Genomic DNA, 19,234 nt, shown 5'->3' with positions numbered 1-19,234 from the left:
AGAGTTTTTCACTTTTTTTCTCATGCAAATCAAATGTTTGACATGCTTCTTTGGTGTCACATAATTTCGAGATAATGCTCAAAACAGCAGCTTCATTGGAAGCAATTGAAGTTATTTTGAAAGTGCAGTTCTAAAACAAGATGGGAGTCACTTTCAAGGCTAAATGAGTTATTAAGGAGGATATTTTTGCTGCTTGCGCTGACTACAGAGATGGTGTGGCAGATGCTGAGAATGTTTGATTGACTCCAGAGGACCGAAACACAGTCTAAACAGTGATGACAGCTTATGAATTCACACACACAGACACACAAACTCTGACAAACTCCGACCCATTTTCTCTTTTTTTTTTTTTCAAAGCCGTGGGCAGCAGTGTAGTTCTAGTTCTGACTCCTCACCACACCTCCCCTTCAGACATCTGCCCATTCTGCTCGTTCACCTCTGTGCGCCCCGAGCTCATCACTGCCTCGCCATCCAGGCCAGACACCCGCCTCCACAACCCACTGTACAAAATCACTCTGACACTGATTACCGGAGAACGTTTGCCCCGCTAACCGTAATGGTTTTGACTCTGCCTCTGGGCTTTTATGAAGTTATGAAGTCTTTGATTGTGCACTCTCAGTGACCATGGGGTCCCTGTGGATGATTTGGCCTGCTAAATAACTGAGATGTAGAATGTAAACGTGTTCGACAGATAGATGACGAAATCAAACCAGTCTTTGGAACTGCATCCTAAGATACAGCAGCTGGATGCCTTGCACTGTAACTCAAATGTACAGTTTAGTTCTGCAAGGGAGAAACTGAGACCAGGCCCGGCAGCAATCCTTATTATGTACTGTGTGTCTATGGCTACGTGTGTGTGTGTGTGTGTGTGTGTGTGTGTGTGTGTGTGTGTGTGTGTGTGTGTGTGTGTGTGTGTGTGTTGATGCCTGTACGCATGTTTGTCATCTACTGGCTCGGTGCCCATTTGTATGTGTGTGGGAGTCGACTTATCAGACTTCCATGTGTGCTCATAGCAGGCACACTTTTTATTACTGACAACAAAGCTTCAACAAAGCCTCTTTTTACGGCGGGATTCGACTAAAGCCCCCGATCATTACAAAATACAAAGCATAAGAGCCCTTTTAGCGTGGAATGAGAGTGAAGCTCGGCCATCATTAGCCGATGCCGCCTTGCTCGCCCAGACATGCCGCTTTGATCTCTAATGAAGCTGCGTCCGTTATTTCTGCTCTTACTCACTCACGCCACCTTCCCTGTGCAAGTGCGCTAGACCCAATGTGAGGCCCTCCCCAATGCCACCCACCCCCCCAACACACACATACACACACACACACACACACACACACACACACACACACACACACACCATACATGCTTAGAAGTATATACGCACAGACTGTCTGGACTACCTTATTGTCTCAGTCAGACGGGAGTCCAAGTGAAGCAGAAAACTTTGATGTCTTTACTGCTGGTGTGATCAATCATAAGCCTCCCATTAAATGTCTGTTGGTGCCATGGTATTTTTTTCTTGACTAAGCAAGGCTCTGGGGCTGCAACAAATCTGAAGCGACAATGAGCTCCATTTAATAGTTTCGACTTTAAAACTCAACAAAGGGTTCAAAGTTCAAAGTTGGAAGCTTCATCTCAAACTGCAATGTGATGCCAAAGACGGCTACAAGCGGGACACACTCGTGTGTGCTCACACACACACCGAGGTGCCAAAGCCTTTATAAAGCTGCACCTTTGGCTTTACACAGCAGTAAAGAGGAGAAGAATCATTAACGCTCAGTTCTTCAAACAGACCAGGGGTTTGAGCCTGGCAAGGCTGTGGTGTGATTGTAAGTGGTGTGGTGGTGAAAGTGTGTGTGTGTGTGTGTGTGTGTGTGTGTGTGTGTGCGTGTGTGTAAAATGGCTGTGGTTTGAGCTGCAGATTAATAAGCTGCTAATTGGCCTGCTGGGTATTAGGTGTGGGGTGAGTGAGCTGAGACAGCGCCAGGGCGTGGCCCCGCAAGGGTTTGACTGGCAACCTGTGAGAAAAGAATGTGATATGAAAGAGCGCGATAAAGAAAAAGAACAGAAAAGAAATTAAAGCCTGCGGCAAAACGAAATCAGCGGTGCCACGAGTAAAGAGCTAAAGCAAAGACATGCAGCTCAAAGCACTCGCATAATCACAAGACATCAATAACTGGCTGCATGCAGGTGAACAAGTCTGTGTGAAAAGTTTGAACCAGTTCAGTGAAGCCTGTGCACACCATACATAGTCATGAGGCATTATTTTGTCAATCAATTTCATTCTGAGAACTGAGCCAAGCAGATAAGTTGGCATCGATAATATGGACTGACATAATGATATACAGGCGTAGAAAAGGAAAGTAGAGAATGTTCTTAGGAAAACAGATCAGATTTCTTCCTGGAGACTCCATGGCTCCTTTTCCCTGCCTGGCTGGCACACTGCTGCTGGCTTCACACTCTCAGTGTCCTCCGACTACCACAAACCACCTACTCGCTCCTCACTAATAAGCATTCACGGCACACAGGCCAATTAATGTGTTGTCTCAGATGGGTTACATTGCATATTTCCCTTTTTGGACTCAACGCTGACCAGCTTCGCTGTCTTTGTTCTTTCCTCTGACTCGTCCACAGCTTAGCGGTAATTGATACATCAAACAAAGAAGGAAGTTATGTTTTCAAAGTCTGTTTATACATCAGTTCTCTTCATCCAGGCATACAGAGCAGATGTGTCATGCATTGTTACTGTGGACTGAGCTGTGATTAGCTTGCGGTCAACTGAGGGTTTGAGGTGGTAATGACCTGGCGGATTACGGCAGCCATCAATCATCAAGCCATTGAGCCATGTAAGGCTTGTCACCCTAGGAAGTGGTCAGAGAGCAAAGTAACAGGCGATACAAACGAGTGTCCATGCGCACGACTATTATGCGGTAAATGCACGTGCCCAAATATGCAAGCACATAAATATCCCTGTTAATCTGCAAACACACGCTTACACCCGTGTTTTTCACTGTCCTTCATGTGGTGCAACAGTGTTACCCCCTTTGCTCTGTACCCTTGTTGGCCCTGCAAGCCAGACGCACATAGAAACTTGACACCAGTTTTTTCCAGGCTTACAGAGCCTGTTATATCTTTGCCAGCTGCACAAGGCTCTACCAGAAATACAAAGCACCCACCACTCATTTACAATGACAACACAAAAGTGAAATATTCCTCTACATTTTCCTGATTTTTCTGATTGTGACAACTAAATGTAGAGACAATTATTTTCTTGATGTATTGTTTTGTATATTTGGTTAAAAATGTAGATCAGTTTCCCAATAGGAAATTATTTATATCATTTTGTTTTGTTTTTTGTGACTCAGCTGATCAATCAATCAATATTTGCCAGTTAATTTTCTTTCAATCGACCATTCAATTCATGGTCCATCATGATCTAAAATTTGTAAAAACGTGCGCCGTGATAAAATATGTTCTTATAATTTTTCTCATTTTGTCTTCTCCCTTCTTCATCATTCTGTAGGTCTCTCCATGGCAACGAAATTTCAGAGCTTCCTGATGGCATCTTCCATGACGTGGCGTCACTTTCCCATTTGTAAGTATAGTGCCACACAGCTGCATGCCTCTGTGGCAGCGTGTGTGATACCATCAGTACCTACGACTGAGTTTATGAGGTGTACTCACATGTAGACACAAGCACGCACGCACGCACGCACACACACACACACACACACACACACACACACACACACACACACACACAAACAAACAAACTGTCAGGTACAGGGGGCGTCTGGTCAGGCAGCCGGAGAGTGCAGCTCACAGTGGCCTGTCTGTTGTTCTCTTCGGTTGGCTCCGTAAGAGTCGGGCACTCCTTTAATCAGCCTGCGGTTAAAGCAACACACAGACCCCTGCACTGTCTCATCCCCCTGTGACATCTCTGAAACGCACACATTCACTAATGCATACACACACACACACACACACACACACACATACACACACACACACAGATTCTCCACGGTCTGTGGGCTTTACCGTTTGTTTATTTATGTCTGTAATGTCGTGTGTGTCGGGTGTGTGCTGTGTAGCCGTTGTGTGGTTGTGCTCGGACTTGTGGACATGTGTAAAGCTAGTCAAAAAGGTCTTTGCAGTGTGCCCTCTGCCATCCACCCTCAATATTTACATCATCCCTTGACAATCACTGGTCAATAGACCTATCAGTGTCAGAACTGGGGAGGAAGCAGGGAGGATAGAGAGACCTAAGCAAAGACATTTTGTGGAGAGCCGAACAGGAGTCAAAGCTGCATGTAAACGGGGTGAAGGGAGGGATGGAGGCGACCCATTGATCCACAGTCACAGTCAAGTGGCTTTCATGTTAGCAGATGTCAGGTGTCAGCTATTGGCCCGGCCTGAAAGATGAGCCTGTGTTCCGCCGTAATGGAACGGCATCGATTCAGGACTGTTTGTGCATCCAGCGGGAGGACAGAGCTGCATTGATTCACGACCACCGTGACAGAAGTGGTTAAGAGTGCCTTCTGTTCGCACCTTGGCTTATAATTGAGAAGCCCTTCCTCCAGATGATGTATGGCATAAAGTGGCATTGAGCATTAAACTTTAAAGCAGTTTTATTCTTGGTGTTTCAGTGATTTATTTGTATAGTGCACTAAGTTGAGTTTGGCAGTTTGTTTTGTCTAAGTATGTAGAGACACCTGCTGGTGATAGAGTATACTGCCGGGATGTAGCCAGACTTCAACTACTGAAGATCATTTTATCTGACTTTCAGGAGCATGACATCGCCTCAAACACTCCCTTTCTGGACATATGCCTATGAAAGCCTACCTATCCTGCACACCTGTCCGTTCTCATCTTTTGTGCCCTACCTGTTGTCCCTCTTTCTCCATCTGTCACCCTCATTGGTACCAAGGGGATCTGCGAGGCCCAAGAGCCGCAGTAGATCCACAATGAAGCCTTCCCCAAACTGCAGTGTCTTACTCAATTGCCCCTTATCTACCCATCACTTACAATATCATAATCAATAAACACTGTTATCACTTAATTGAGGTTGTGGTTCCTGCTTGAGAAAAACAGGTTGAAAAGTATAACAACCATTCTACATTATCAAACCACTGACTGGTTCATTTTTCTCTGCATTATCAGGGCAATCGGTGCCAACCCCTTGTACTGTGACTGTCGCCTGCGCTGGCTGTCTGACTGGGTGAAGACCGGATACAAAGAGCCCGGCATCGCCCGCTGTGCTGGCCCGCTGGGCATGGAGGGCAAACTGCTCCTCACCACACCTGCAAAGAAATTTGAATGTGCAGGTGAGTTATTGTGTGGGACACTGAACAAAAATGTAAGCAGCACTAGAATCTACATACAAGTCATTCGTATCGCTCTTGCTTTTCCCCAGGTGATGTGGACACTGCAGTGCTGACCAAGTGTAACCCATGTCTGTCCAGTCCCTGTCTGAACCAAGGCATCTGTGCCAGTGACCTGGTGGAGATCTACAGGTGCAGCTGTCCTCCAGGATTCAAGGTCAGTGACACAATGCCGCCACCGACTTGTGAATATCCACTTAAGTGTACCTCAGTGTGTTGCAAGCCAACCAATGAATATCATTTCTGTTCTCCGTCTCAGGGCAAGAACTGTGAGACAGGTCTGAATGCTTGTGTGAGTAACCCCTGTGCTAACGGAGGAACCTGCCAAATGAACAAGGATGAGGGAGAATACAGGTTTGAAATCAGTGCATAGGAGTGAAATCTTCCTTACCAAATAAGGAACTTGCCATGATGAGTGCGTATGTTTTCACAGTTGCACATGTCCACTGGGCTTCGAGGGCCCGACTTGCCAAACCAACATTGATGACTGCGAAGACAACGACTGCGAGAACGGTGCCACCTGCATCAATGGAGTCAACAACTACACTTGTTTTTGTCCCCCCTACTACACAGGTCAGTGGATACTGTAGCATATAAGCAAGTGCACTGCAATTTTTCTGGTATGACAAACAAAAAAATGTCCCTTAAAATAATAAATTACTTGATATGAGCAAAGAAATGAACTTTTTTTTTTTTAAGTCAGAAAATTTGGAAGTTAATATTACATTATTTTCTGTTCTGTACTAATTGTTGTGTTTGCTTTGCCCACTTGAAGTATAGAAATAATTTCCTTCAAGCTTTCTCTTAATACGTGCGCTGCAATCTACTTCATTACGTGTTTCATGTCTGACTGATAATTATTTAACCTGGATTGAGAAATGAAAGTCTTCATCCTGTAGTAATAAATGATGTGTGACTTTGTAGTGTTTCTATTGTTGACACATTTTTGCTCTGTTTTGTACAGCAGTTAATGCCTGTTAATATTGTGTTTCTGTTTAGGGGAGATGTGCGAAGAAATGGAGGATGTGTGCGCCCCTGGACGGAGCCCCTGCCAACATCAGTCTACCTGCCTCATCACCTCCTCTGGACCCAAGTAAGTGTTTACTGCCAGAAGCATAACCAGCAAAAACGTAACTTACTATACAATAAAAAAAAATTAAAAAAAAAAAAAAAAAAAAAATTTAAATTAGTTGTGTGTGTGTTAAGATGAATTTCAGCCTTGTGTTTGTTTATTGCAGGTGCGTTTGCTCTCCTGGTTATGTTGGTGATGACTGCAGCGTAGACTATAATGACTGCAAGGAGCATCGCTGTCAGAATGGAGCTCAGTGTGTGGATGAGCTAAATGGATATTCCTGCATCTGCCCTGAAGGATACAGGTTAGAAGACAAATATAGTATCAAAAGTGCAAAAGCCATACCATAGCATTTTTACTTACTTTTGTCTGCTTTACTTGCATCATCCTCCCAAAACAAATCCCTCGCTGTCTTTCTTTCTGCAGTGGTCAGTTGTGTGAAGTTCCCCCATCTCTGCTGTCTCTGTGTGAGCTGGCAGACTGCCAGAACAACGCCCCGTGTGTGGAGCGAGGTGGGCGCGCCCTTTGCCAGTGTCCTCCGGAGTTTGGGGGCCCGCGCTGTGAGAAGCTGGTCAGCGTCAACTTCATCGACAGAGACTCCTACCTATTACTCTCTGACCTCAAGAACTGGCCTCAAGCTAACATCACCCTGCAGGTATTCAAAGAGTCAGCTCTGATTTCTGTGTTGTTGACACTTCCCCCCTGAAACCTAAAGAATTCAAACACCCAATGCAAAAATGATCTACTTGTAGGTGTCAACAGCTGAGGACAATGGTATCCTGCTGTACAATGGAGACAATGATCATATTGCAGTGGAGCTCTATCAGGGTCACGTCAAGGTCAGCTATGACCCTGGCAGCCAGCCAGGACATGCCATTTACAGGTAAGGTGCCATGTGCATGTTTACTCTCACTGTTGGCTGATTCCTAATGAAAATGCAACATTTTTTTTTATTTTTTTATTATTATTATCTCTAGTGACTGTATATTTTGTCCAATCTGTGTTGTCCTTTGCCAGTACTGAGACTATCAACGATGGTCAGTTCCACACAGTGGAGCTGGTGACCTTTGACCAGATGGTGAACCTATCCATTGACGGGGGTCTCCCTACCACAATGGACAGCTTTGGGGCGGTGCGGCCCCTCAACGGGGAGGCTCCACTATACGTGGGGGGTAGGGGCCCTCTCCAGAACACACCTCCCTCCTCTGCAGGCACTCTTAACTACTACACTACTGTCAATCACCACCCTTCCCCCCTCGCTTTGTCACCACCGCAACCACTCCCTCCCCTCAACCATGCAACCCTTCAACCCCATCCTACCTCCACTCAAACCCTATCGTCCACCCACACCATCCCCACCTTCAGTCATGACTGTGTTTGCTAGGGGCCATACATTAACACACAACACAAAAATGTGCACACAAAAAAAAGGTCGTATGCACATATTTGTCAAGAATAAAACATAACACTTAAAAATACCAGATCATAATAGTGAACATGCAATACATTACTTTATAGTCACGTCATGCCAGCACTTTTTACAGTGTGTAAACCACGCCCTCTAGTGACAATACCATAAAAACTACCAAACACAGTCTTTGTTTTGTATTTGCTTCAGATGCAACTGTTGGTGATGTGTAATTTAGCCACTCTTGACATTCACAGAATCTGAAACTCAAAATGTGAAAATGTATCTCATAAAACCTTCTTTTTTTTCTTTTCTTTTTTTCTTTTTTTTAAAGGATTTAAATTTTTTGTAATGTAGCACCAGTTTCTGGGTTGTTGTGACAGTTTGTTCAGGAGTGGCTTAGATTGTGTCCAGTTTGTTTCACTGCTGTGGTGTGGTCGTGTCGTGTTGTGCTGTAATGTTCTTCATTCATAGAAGACTAAAGGGGACATTTTTCCATTCCTCTTTACCTTTTGCTGTCCTCTGTTTCAAGGATGACATGTCCTTTGGTGCAAATATGAAAAAGTCATGCAAAATTCAGTTTTAAAAACAGTTGCATGTATCAATTTGACCAACTGTACATGCACTGTTGAGACACTCGTGTTTGAAACTGCCTTTCTCCATTACACTCATACCAGCCCTTTGTTAGCTGTCTGTCTGTGACCCAGTGTGCTCACCTTCACACGTATAAATCTCTTTCTTCTCTCCTCTTCCAGGCATGCCAGTGGACATACACTCGAGTGCTTTCCGTCTCTGGCAGATCCAGAACGGCTCCAGTTTCCACGGCTGCATCCAGAACCTGTACATCAACAACGAGCTCCAGGACTTTACGAAGACCCAGATGAAGCCGGGCGTGGTACCGGGCTGCGAGCCCTGCAAGAAGATCTACTGTGTACATGGCATCTGCCAACCTGATGGGGTCCAGGGACCAGTGTGCCACTGCCAGCCAGGCTGGAGCGGAGCGCACTGTGACCAGCCTGCTAGCAACCCCTGCCAGGGCAGCAAGTATGTTAACAAATGGGATGGGCTAGAGGTGGCTTCAGTTTTAACCACTTTATATACACTTAGGTACCTTGGTTCAGAGGTTCCTAACCTAAGATTCAGACAATTGCTGAAGGTGTCACAAGATATTTAACAGGGAAGGAAAGAAAATAAGTTCTAGTACACAAATTCTTTTGTATTATCTCCCTTAAGGAAATGTTTCTCTGGTGGCTCATAGACCTCAACAACACACTGTTTTTTTGTAAAGGTCACAGACAAAAGATTGGGCAACTTTATGTATTTCTATTTTAAAAGTATTGATCTGAAAAAATAACTAGTTACGATTACATAACTGCCAGACAAAGTAGCGACATAAAAAGTACAGTATTTTAGTATTATCAGTATTGGTATAACGTAGCATAAAATCGAAATAAGCAGGTAAAGTACAACTTCTACACAATGCTATTCTAGTAGGCTACAGTACTTGATTGAATGCACTGAGTTACTTTTCACTACTGACCATCGGGGATCAATGCTGCATATCAACGATACCGCTCATGATAAATCAATTTGATGTATTTTTTGAGCTTGACATTTAATGCAAAAATATTGTGTCTTTTGTAGGTGCGTCCATGGAAAGTGCATCCCACTGGACACTCAGTCATATCGCTGTGAGTGTACAGAGGGTTACCGCGGTGCCCTATGTAACCAACAGGGGGAGCTGTTTAACCCCTGCCGCCGCCTGTCCTGTAAACACGGTCGCTGCCAGATCTCAGACACAGGAGATGCATACTGTCACTGTGAAAGTGGCTACACCGGGGAACTTTGTGACGCTGGTTGGTTTGCTTTATCAATCTGTAATCCCAAGGGAAAATACTTTAAAAAAAAAAAAAAAAAAAAAAAAAAAAAAAAAGAGGGATATCATTAAGTTATCAAAAATAATGCTTTTGGGTGTTCTCCCTGTCTTTTAGAGTCAGAATGCCGAGGGGAACCTGTGCGAGACTTCTATCAGGTACAGCGAGGATACACCATCTGCCAGACAACACGCATGGTCTCTTGGGTGGATTGCACTGGAGCCTGCGACACAGGGGCCTGCTGCGCCAGCCAGAGAATGAAACGCCGGAAATACACCTTTGAATGCAGCGACGGAACCTCCTTCAGCGAGGAAGTGGAAAAGACCATCAAGTGCGGCTGCATGGGCTGCATGTAGCACCATTCACACATATTTCCTGCCGCTGCCGCAGAGCAGCATATGGAAAGAAAGGAAGGAAGGAAGGAAAGAAATAAGGAAGAGAGAGAGAGAGAGAGAGAGAGAGAGAGAGAGAGAGAGAGAGAGAGAGGACTGGAGGAAAGCGAGGGAGGGAAAGAAAGAAAGAAAGAAAGAGAGAGATTATAAAGAATATATATAAAACCTCTATCTATATATTATGGACAACAATGTTTGTAAAATAGGACATTTCCTCCCCTTCCAAGGGTGTGTGACCTACAGTAACACAGAGAAACCAACATCATGAGCAACAATGTGGAAGTGACAACAACAGCAACAAAACCATTGTACCTGCAACATTGTTCCAAGGGGTCCGGAGATTTCAAATGTGAGGCATCCCTCCAATCCAAATTACCCAGTGAGAATTCCCCATCCATCTGTGAGGCCTCTGACAGCCACGCCACCATCTACCATCTTCAATTCGCGGAGGCAGTGAGGACAGTGGGGTTCAGCCTGGTTCAGAACAGCAGAGAAAGAAGAAGACGAAAAAGAGGAGAAAGACAAAAAAAAGGAAGAAAACAGGGATAAGAAGAGAGCTGGACCGTTTGACTTGGCAAAGCTATCTTGAGTTGAGCTTGGCTGGGTTACCTGGACTGCACTGGATATGGTTTGGGTTGAGTTGAAGTTGTTGTTGGTTTGGTGTAGCACTTTCTCTGCCAGGATACAGTCATCCATCCACACATGCACATATAGAAGTGAACAGAAAGAGGGAAAATGTAGGATTAGAGCGGCACATAATCCAGTGCAGATGTCGTGGCTTCGAGGTTTAGGTGGTCTGGTGTCACAGTTGTTTGCTGTGAGGTACCGTTAACATAGAAACTCCCATGAAAATAGAGACTGCACTGACTAGCAGCACTGAAAACAACAGTCATACACGTCTCTGAAGTACACGATCACACACGCATGGCATACACACATGTACACACAGTCTTGACACAACGTTGAGAGGGCTTGTGTGATGCAACTGTTCTATTCTCTTTGTCCAGCAAACCAATCCGGCGCTGGCAGTGCCCAGCGGTTATCAGCCCCCAGCACGTATTGCTTCAGGGTTAGGATAATTCGCATAATCCCACCACCCTTTGAGCAGGAGGTCAATAAACCCTGCTCCTTTTGATGCCTGCAGTATTAAACTTGTGCAAACTGTTGCATGTGTGGAGAAGTTTGCCAACAAATATGTAGAGCTTCTTAATATCATTATAAATCTTATTACAAAACAAAAGGTTGCAGAATCATCTTCTGAGTTTTGTTTTGTTCTGTCTAATTTCTCATATTGATTTGTTTTGTTATATTTTGTTATATTTTGTCTCATGATGTAACCTAACTCCTTTAGCTGCCCCAACCCTCCCCTACAACCCTTTATATAGAAATGCCTAACAGATTCTAATATATATATATATTTGTATTTCATTTTGGTATAGTATTTTTCTATGTTAAAGAGTAAGTCTGTTTCTGGAAGCTTTGGGACTGGTGGAAAGTCATTCATTTGGTTCCCTAGGTGTTTTTATTTGTTGAGCTCTCTTGCTCCAACAAGGTAATTAATTACGTTAATTGGCCAAAAATGCAGCAGCTGGTTGGCCTTGTTGTATAGTGGCAGAGGCAGTATTGGCCTAGAAATATGTTTAATATTGTATATGTTGTCTTCCATGTGAATATTACATCTAATTCATGAGAGTCAGTGCTTGGTTTTATTTATTTTATCTAAAGGCGTTTTCCTGTAGAAAGTGAAAAGCATAAATGTTACTGGCATTCAAATACTTTCAAAAATGTCAAAAAATATTTAAAAAAGGTAAAATAATTAACAAAATAGCATAAAAATCTGTAAGGTATTTGTAACATCACGTAATGGCGAGTTACGACAGTGTTGTTTTGTTTTTGTTTTTTTTATTTTGTTTTTTTTATCCTGTCAGGCTCAGACATTCCTCATTTGCTGCAGGGGCTGAAGAGTTCAGTCCCCCTCAAATTCACCTTGTAATTAACATACCACACTCAAAGGTTTCTGATTGTTTTCATGTTCGTTTTTATGAAGTGCTGGGTCGCATTTCTGTCATTTGAATTTAAAAGATGTTCGCCACAGACCGAATTTTTTTTTTTATTATTTTTTTTTTTTAAGTTCAACAGTGTGAAAGTAGTCAAGCTCAACTGATCATAAGCTGCTGTCAAGCCAGAAGAAACAGGATGAAGTTGCCTCTGTGGACAATGATCATGTTAAGATATATCATCCTATATCTCTTTGAATAGGCAACTGTGTGAGGCATTACATGCCTACTACTGACAGATAAGAAACAAGTAAGGTCTGGACATTTTCAGTGTCTGTCAGCTCTGACTGGCTCTCCATACAAAAAAAAAAAAGAAGAAATGGTGCCAATTACCGTGAACAGTCATACCTGAATGTATAAATGTGTATAGATAAATATGACCTATGCTTATTCATGAAGTGGTAACTTTTAGCTGTTATTTAGTTTCCAATGTAAGATATAGAAATCACATCCTGTTGAATAAGTGACAGTCCATCAGGATGGCGTAAGGCATTGTTCTCCCTACAGATTGGGATTGTGTTTATCCATTTTGCTGATCTAAATGTTAAAAGTCTCTTTATAGTGTGAAAGGCTGCAGACCCAGATCTCAGCTCGGTACAATGTCACATCACAGAGCTCCTATTCATATTGCTACCCATGTTAACTTTGTTTTACATGCTGTTGATGTGATCCCAGTGGTGTACAATAACATTAAAGAAGATCTCATAAAGGATACTGATGAACAGTCACTGTAATACTTAGGCTGTGTGCCTCATAAAGGTGCATATTTAGTCGAATGTGACTTTTCTTTTCATGTCTCCTGTCCTTCCTCTGCACTGATCTCTACTGGACTGGTGCATTCAACTTCCTGATAGACATCTTAGTGGTGCTTGTGCTATATTAAGATGTAATTCAGTTATCTGGTCACAGGACCAGAAACACAGATGTTCCATCCTATGAGCTATATACATAATTGTTATTGTGAACAACACAATGTCTCTGTTGTATTGAAATGGTGCAAAAACTTAAGAAATGTCCCTGGTTGGGTTCTGTCTATTTGCTTTTATGTTACAGGACTGATGGTGGGATTGAACTGAAAAACTCAATAATGCTGAATGTATGTAGTGCCACCGACAAAATGTTTACCAAACCCCCACTCTTTTCAATAATTAAACTTAAATGTGTGTGCTTTTAAAAAAAAAAAAAGTGTTTGTCTTTTAGTCTTTTAATCAGTCTTCTTTGTTATATGGCAAAACTTCAAAGCTCAAAAGTTTAAAAATAATGTCACGCTTGGTGATTTATGGCACAAGGGAGAAATTTGCCCTCAGGTCTTCTAGTCTTCAGGCAACTTCCTCAAAGTATTTCTGAGATATCATATTCACAAGAATGGGACAGACAAGTATGGCGGCAATGAGGTCATATTTACCTTGACCTCAGATCTTGGATCACCAAAATCTACTCACTTCATCCTTAAATCTTAGTTATTGTTAGTGCCCTATTTGAAGAAGGTCCTTCAAACTGTTTCTGAAATATTGCGTTCACATGTATGGGAAAAAATAGAAGTCGCAGTGACTGTGACCTTTGGCATTTAACCACCAAAAACTTTACTGTTGAGGCTAAATAAGAGGGACTTTGACCTTTTGATGCCCAAAATCGAATGAGTTTGTCCTTGAGTCCAATAGAATGTTTGTGCAAAATTTGAGGAAAATCCCTCAAGACATTTTTAAGATATTGCGTTCACAGCAGATGGACAGGAGGGATGAGATCATTTTGGCCTTGACCTCTGATCACCAAAATCTAGTATGTCGTCCAAAAAGTCATGAAAAAGTCATACTACAGTATGTTGTCCAAAATGTCTGCATGTGGTTCAGAAATGTCCAAAAAATGTCACACTATAGTATGTAATCCAAAATGTCAAAAAAAAATTCATACTGGAGTATTTCGTCAAAAATGTGATAAAGATGGCATGAAAATATCATAATATGAGGCCAGGATGCAGAGCTGCAGTCTTACACGCTCCTCTGCAGCTTCTTTAGAGCTGTCACTCACCCAAAACCTTCAACATCCTATAGAGGTTGTGTCTGTACCCAGACCACCTATATTTAAAAAACTAAAGAAAAGATGTATCAATAAAAATCGAATAAAAATGTCATGCGATATATAGTATGACATATTATCATTATGATATATTGTCACCTAATATATCATAAAAATGGCATATAGTATGTCATCCAAAATGTCATAAAAATGTCATGAAAATATAATATAGTCGTCCGAAAAAGCAGGTAAATGTCATACTACAGTATCTCGTCCAAAATATCATAAAAATCTCATTTTATAGTATGTCTTCCAAAATATCATAAAAATGTCATACAGTCTCAGTATAGCATGTGGTTCAAAATGTCCAAAAAATGTCATGTCCAAAAAGGGATAAAAAAAAATGTCTGACTATAGCATGTGTTGAAAAATGTCGCTCAAAATGTGAACGAAAAGTGATGAAAAATGAAAAAAAATGTCTCAGTATAGCATGTGGTTCAGAAATGTCCAAAAAAATGTCATCGTATAGTAATTTGCCTTTTCAGCTAAGCTCTTAATGTCATCCTTTCCAGGGCAGGAATCGAACCTGGAACCTTCTGGCTCGGCGGCACCAGTGCACCATTTATCAGTCAAAAAAACGATGCAATAAGGGCAGCACAACGGTAGAGTTCCAAGCCAGCGTTGTCATCTCACAATCAGGAGGATCTGGGTTCGATAGGGGGCCTGGAACTTTGTGTGGAGGATTGCATGTGCTTGCTTGGAGTGTGACTTTTTGTCACAATAACGGCTACAAGCATGATGACGTGCCAGACATAACATGAACGAAAGTCATACTATAGCATGTAGTCGAAAATACATGTCGTCCAAAAACTGAAAAAAAGTCATACTTTGAACGACATGCTATAGCATGACTTTTTTGTGCTATTTCTGACGACATGCTATAAGTATGACTTTCGTTGAAGCTATGGAAGCCAGCATAGTGGTGCAGCTGGCAGTGTTGTTGTCTTGCAGTCTAAAGGTCCTGGGTTCGATTCCAACCTGAGACTTTCTAAGTGGAATTTACATGTTCCTGCAAAACTAATAACCTAAAAGTAAAGTTTGTCGTCCATAATATGGATGACTAACTTATGCATGTATTCCATAATGTAAAACACTACATTCAAGCAAGAACATGCAATCCTCCACACACAACGTTCCAGGCCCTCAATCAAACCCAAAACTTCCTGATTGTGAGATGACAATGCTGGTTTGGAACTGCAGCATTTTGCTGCCTTTATTGCATGCTTGTCTGACTTATATGACTTTTAAACATGTTATGGAAGAGCGATCAATGGTGCAGTGGTTGGTGTCGTTGCCTCCCAGTCAGAAGGTCAGTCATTTGTTTTACATGCATAAGTTAGTCTTCCATATTTTGCTTTTAGGTTATTACTTATGCAGGAACATGCAAATTCCACATAGAAAGTCCCAGGCGGGAATCAAACCCTGGACCTTTAGACTGTGAGATGACAACAGTGACAACTGCACCATTGTGTTGCCTGCCATAATTTGAACGAAAGTCATACTTATAGCATGTCGTCAGAAATAGCACAAAAGTCATACTTCCTTAATGTAGTCCAAAATGTGGGGAAAAAAAGTCATACTATAGCATGTCGTCGGAAATATGAAAAAAAGGTCATACTATATAGCATGTCGTCCGAAATATGAAAAAAAAAGTCATACTATAGCATGTCATCCAAAATATATGATGGAAAAAAGATTTGTCTCTTCCTCTTGTTTGCATTGTGGCTCCGGAAAGTCTCTTCTGTTTTCTCTTATTTGCAAGTGATTCCTTTTTGTTTTACTTTCTGCATCTAATTGACGGCTCCCCTGTGTCCTTATCTTGTGACCTACAATCAACTCAGTATTACCATACGAAAGCAGATACAAAGGGAATGGGGGTGACTGTCAACTATTTGTCACACTGTATAAAAGCTGCCCGGAGGAGGAGATCTGGAAGCAATGCTGGACACCTCTCTTTGAGGGTGCATGTATTTGCTCCTTCTTGCAAGAATAAATGTCCGATATGTTTGATTTTGAACCAAGCCTCAGTAATTTTTCCAACAATATAATAAAACAGTCATGTCGTCCAAAATATAATTAAAAAAGTCATACTATAGCACGTCGTCCAAAATATAATAAAAAAGTCATTCTATAGCATGTCGTCCAAAATATGAAAAAGTCATACTATAGCATGTCGTCCAAAATATAATAAAACAGTCATACTATAGCATGTCGTCCAAAATATGAAAAAGTCATACTATAGCATGTCATCCAAAATATAATTAAAAAAGTCATACTATAGCATGTCGTCCAAAATATAATAAAAAAGTCATACTATAGCATGTCGTCCAAAATATAATAAAAAAGTCATACTATAGCATGTCGTCCAAAATATAATAAAACAGTCATACTATAGCATGTCATCCAAAATATAATTAAAAAAGTCATACTATAGCATGTCGTCCAAAATATAATTAAAAAAGTCATACTATAGCATGTCGTCCAAAATATAATAAAAAAGTCATACTATAGCACGTCGTCCAAAATATAATAAAAAAGTCATACTATAGCATGTCATCCAAAATATAATAAAAAAGTCATACTATAGCATGTCGTCCAAAATATAATAAAACAGTCATACTATATATGGCATGTCGTCCAAAATATAATAAAAAAGTCATACTATATATAGCATGTCGTCCAAAATATAATAAAAAAGTCATACTATATATAGCATGTCGTCCAAAATATGAAAAAGTCATACTATAGCATGCTGTCCAAAATATGAAAAAGTCATACTATAGCATGTTGTCCAAAATATGAAAAAGTCATACTATAGCATGTTGTCCAAAATATAATTTAAAAAAAAGTCATTCTATAGCATGTCGTCGGAAATATGAAAAAAAAAGTCATACTATAGCATGTTGTCCAAAATATGAAAAAGTCATACTATAGCATGTTGTCCAAAATATGAAAAAGTCAAACTAAAGCATAACTAGGTGCAGTTTAGGGGGCGCTAGTGAGCCATTTGGCCACGCCCAATTGCGAAACCACTGCAATACGTCAATTTACGCCACGACTGACGCAGGTTCCAAGTTAAATGAGTTTTTGAGTATGTTAAAGCCGCAATTAATCTTAAGGAACGAGAATAATAGGGAAGAAGAATTCCTTGAAGAACAATAGTGCTTTCGCACCATTCGGTGCTCGGGCCCTAATAAACAGCAAATAACAAGAGATAGAAACTGTGACAGTGTTCATAAAAGAAGAATATATTTAACATGTTTTCTACTCTATATTGGGGGGCAGATTGACATTTTCTCAGTATTGGGCGGGACACGACCCTCCCCCCCCAAAAAAAGACATGGTTATGCCCATGACCTTGACATCTGACCTTCGATAACCAAAGTCTACTCACTTCACCCTTATATCGTTGTGAATATTTTTGCCATATTTAAAGAAGGTCCTTCAAGCTGTTCCTTCAGATCATTTAGAAGAATTGGAAAAATTAGAAGTCGCAGTGACCATTACCTCTGACATTTGATCACCAAAATGTTCTAACTTCATCGTTGAGGCCAAGTGAAAGTGACCTTGTCCTTTGACCCCCAAAATCAAATGAGTGCATCCTTGAGTCTGGGAGAATGTTTGTGCAAAATGTGAAGAAATTCCCTCAAGGCGTTTTTAAGATATTAGGTTCACAGGATTGGAACTGATGGATAAGATTAATATTAGGTCACAATGGCCTCGATCACCAAAATCTACTCCCTTCATCCTCGAGTCCAAGTGAATGTTTTTACCAAATTTGAAGAAGGTCCTCTGAGGCGTTCCTGAGATACTGCGTTCACAAAAATGGGAAAGACATGGGTCAGTGACAAATGAGAGGGACTTGAGTTCGCAGTGACCTTGAACCTTGACCACGTTAGGTCAGAGTGACCTTGACCACCAAAACCAAATCAAGTTAATTGCGCAGGCATAGTGAACATTCATGACAAATTTGAAGAATTTCCCTCCGGGCGTTCCCGAATTATCACATCCACCCTCTGTTTTCTGCCGGGGCCGAGGTGACGGAGGCCAACTGTTTACCAATCTGTCCCACGGTTGGAGCTTCCTGTGGTGGTCAAGACTCTCAGCCAGGAGCCATATGGCAATTCAAGGCGGGTCCCGGTCATGTGAAATGCCATCATCGGCGGAAATTAAGGTATTTCACAAAAATGGGCCGTTTAGCTGTGAAGGGACAGCCCCGCGGCAACATGGGTGCCTCATCTCCCGACTTCTCAGGAAGGGTGTCAAATATTTGGGCGGTTGCGTATTAAGGGTCAGAGTGCTTCCCGTTTGGTTCTCATCACACTGTTGGCCAGTGCTCGAATCAGACAATTGAACCAAACGGTACCAGTCCACGCGGTGATTGGCCAGGCGGTGCGGGGGGGGTGAGACGGGGTGAAAAGGAGCTATTGTTGGGTCCTTCTCCAAACTCCATTTCAACTTTGGTTAAAGCTATTGTAGACGTCCTTCTGGAAAAGGCGAAAAGAAAAGAAAAAGAAAAAAATAATTGAAAAAAAACCCAACCCCACCTTGTATTTGAAATGCAGCTCTCCTTCATGCCCTCCCTGTCCTCTCCCTCCCCCCCCCCACCAGTTGAAAAAGGGCCCCGCATGCATAAGGGGCACAGATTACTGACGCACACACTAAATACAGCAAAACTTTGCTAATACTCAAGTATTTTATGAATATTTTCGGATTCTCGTTGTTAATCAGACCATCGTCCTGTTTTTTTTTTTGGGTTGTTAACCGTGTAGGCAGTTGTAACCAATGCTGAAATAGCAGCAGTTAATACGAGCCAATAGGAATGCCCTTTTCCTCCCCCCCCCCCCCCCCCCCCCCCCCCCACACACACACACTTTAATTACAACATGCTGAAAGGTTACTATGGATTTTAAGCTTACTTTATGCTAAGTAACAATTTTAAAACGGCAATATAAATAAGCCAAAAGA

General features: G+C 41.9%; 1 protein-coding gene across 4 annotated transcripts in view; it reads left to right on the top strand.

The window, feature by feature from the left end:
* Positions 1-15,055, top strand: part of slit1a (slit homolog 1a (Drosophila)) — a 90,451-nt gene extending 75,396 nt beyond the window's left edge. For 2 of the 4 annotated variants that reach the window (XM_069144710.1, XM_069144709.1), the window contains 13 exons: positions 3,530-3,601; positions 5,167-5,330; positions 5,420-5,544; positions 5,647-5,741; positions 5,821-5,960; positions 6,387-6,480; positions 6,626-6,763; positions 6,886-7,114; positions 7,212-7,342; positions 7,477-7,631; positions 8,623-8,911; positions 9,512-9,723; positions 9,859-15,055. In XM_069144710.1, coding sequence (XP_069000811.1) covers positions 3,530-3,601; positions 5,167-5,330; positions 5,420-5,544; positions 5,647-5,741; positions 5,821-5,960; positions 6,387-6,480; positions 6,626-6,763; positions 6,886-7,114; positions 7,212-7,342; positions 7,477-7,631; positions 8,623-8,911; positions 9,512-9,723; positions 9,859-10,097 — 2,083 coding nt within the window. In that variant the 3' untranslated portion in view covers positions 10,098-15,055. Of the gene's footprint in view, positions 1-3,529; positions 3,602-5,166; positions 5,331-5,419; positions 5,545-5,646; positions 5,742-5,820; positions 5,961-6,386; positions 6,481-6,625; positions 6,764-6,885; positions 7,115-7,211; positions 7,343-7,476; positions 7,671-8,622; positions 8,912-9,511; positions 9,724-9,858 lie in introns of all 4 variants that reach the window. The other 2 variants (XM_069144708.1, XM_069144707.1) reach the window with 1 other exon arrangement.
* The last annotated feature ends 4,179 nt before the right edge of the window (positions 15,056-19,234 follow it).

The sequence above is a fragment of the Embiotoca jacksoni genome, unplaced genomic scaffold (assembly GCF_022577435.1).
Source record: "Embiotoca jacksoni isolate LCO1_2020_lvr unplaced genomic scaffold, fEmbJac1.0.p SCAF_12, whole genome shotgun sequence".
In the NCBI taxonomy this organism is placed as follows: Eukaryota; Metazoa; Chordata; class Actinopteri; family Embiotocidae; genus Embiotoca; species Embiotoca jacksoni.
This window is presented reverse-complemented; position numbering and strand designations above follow the sequence as displayed.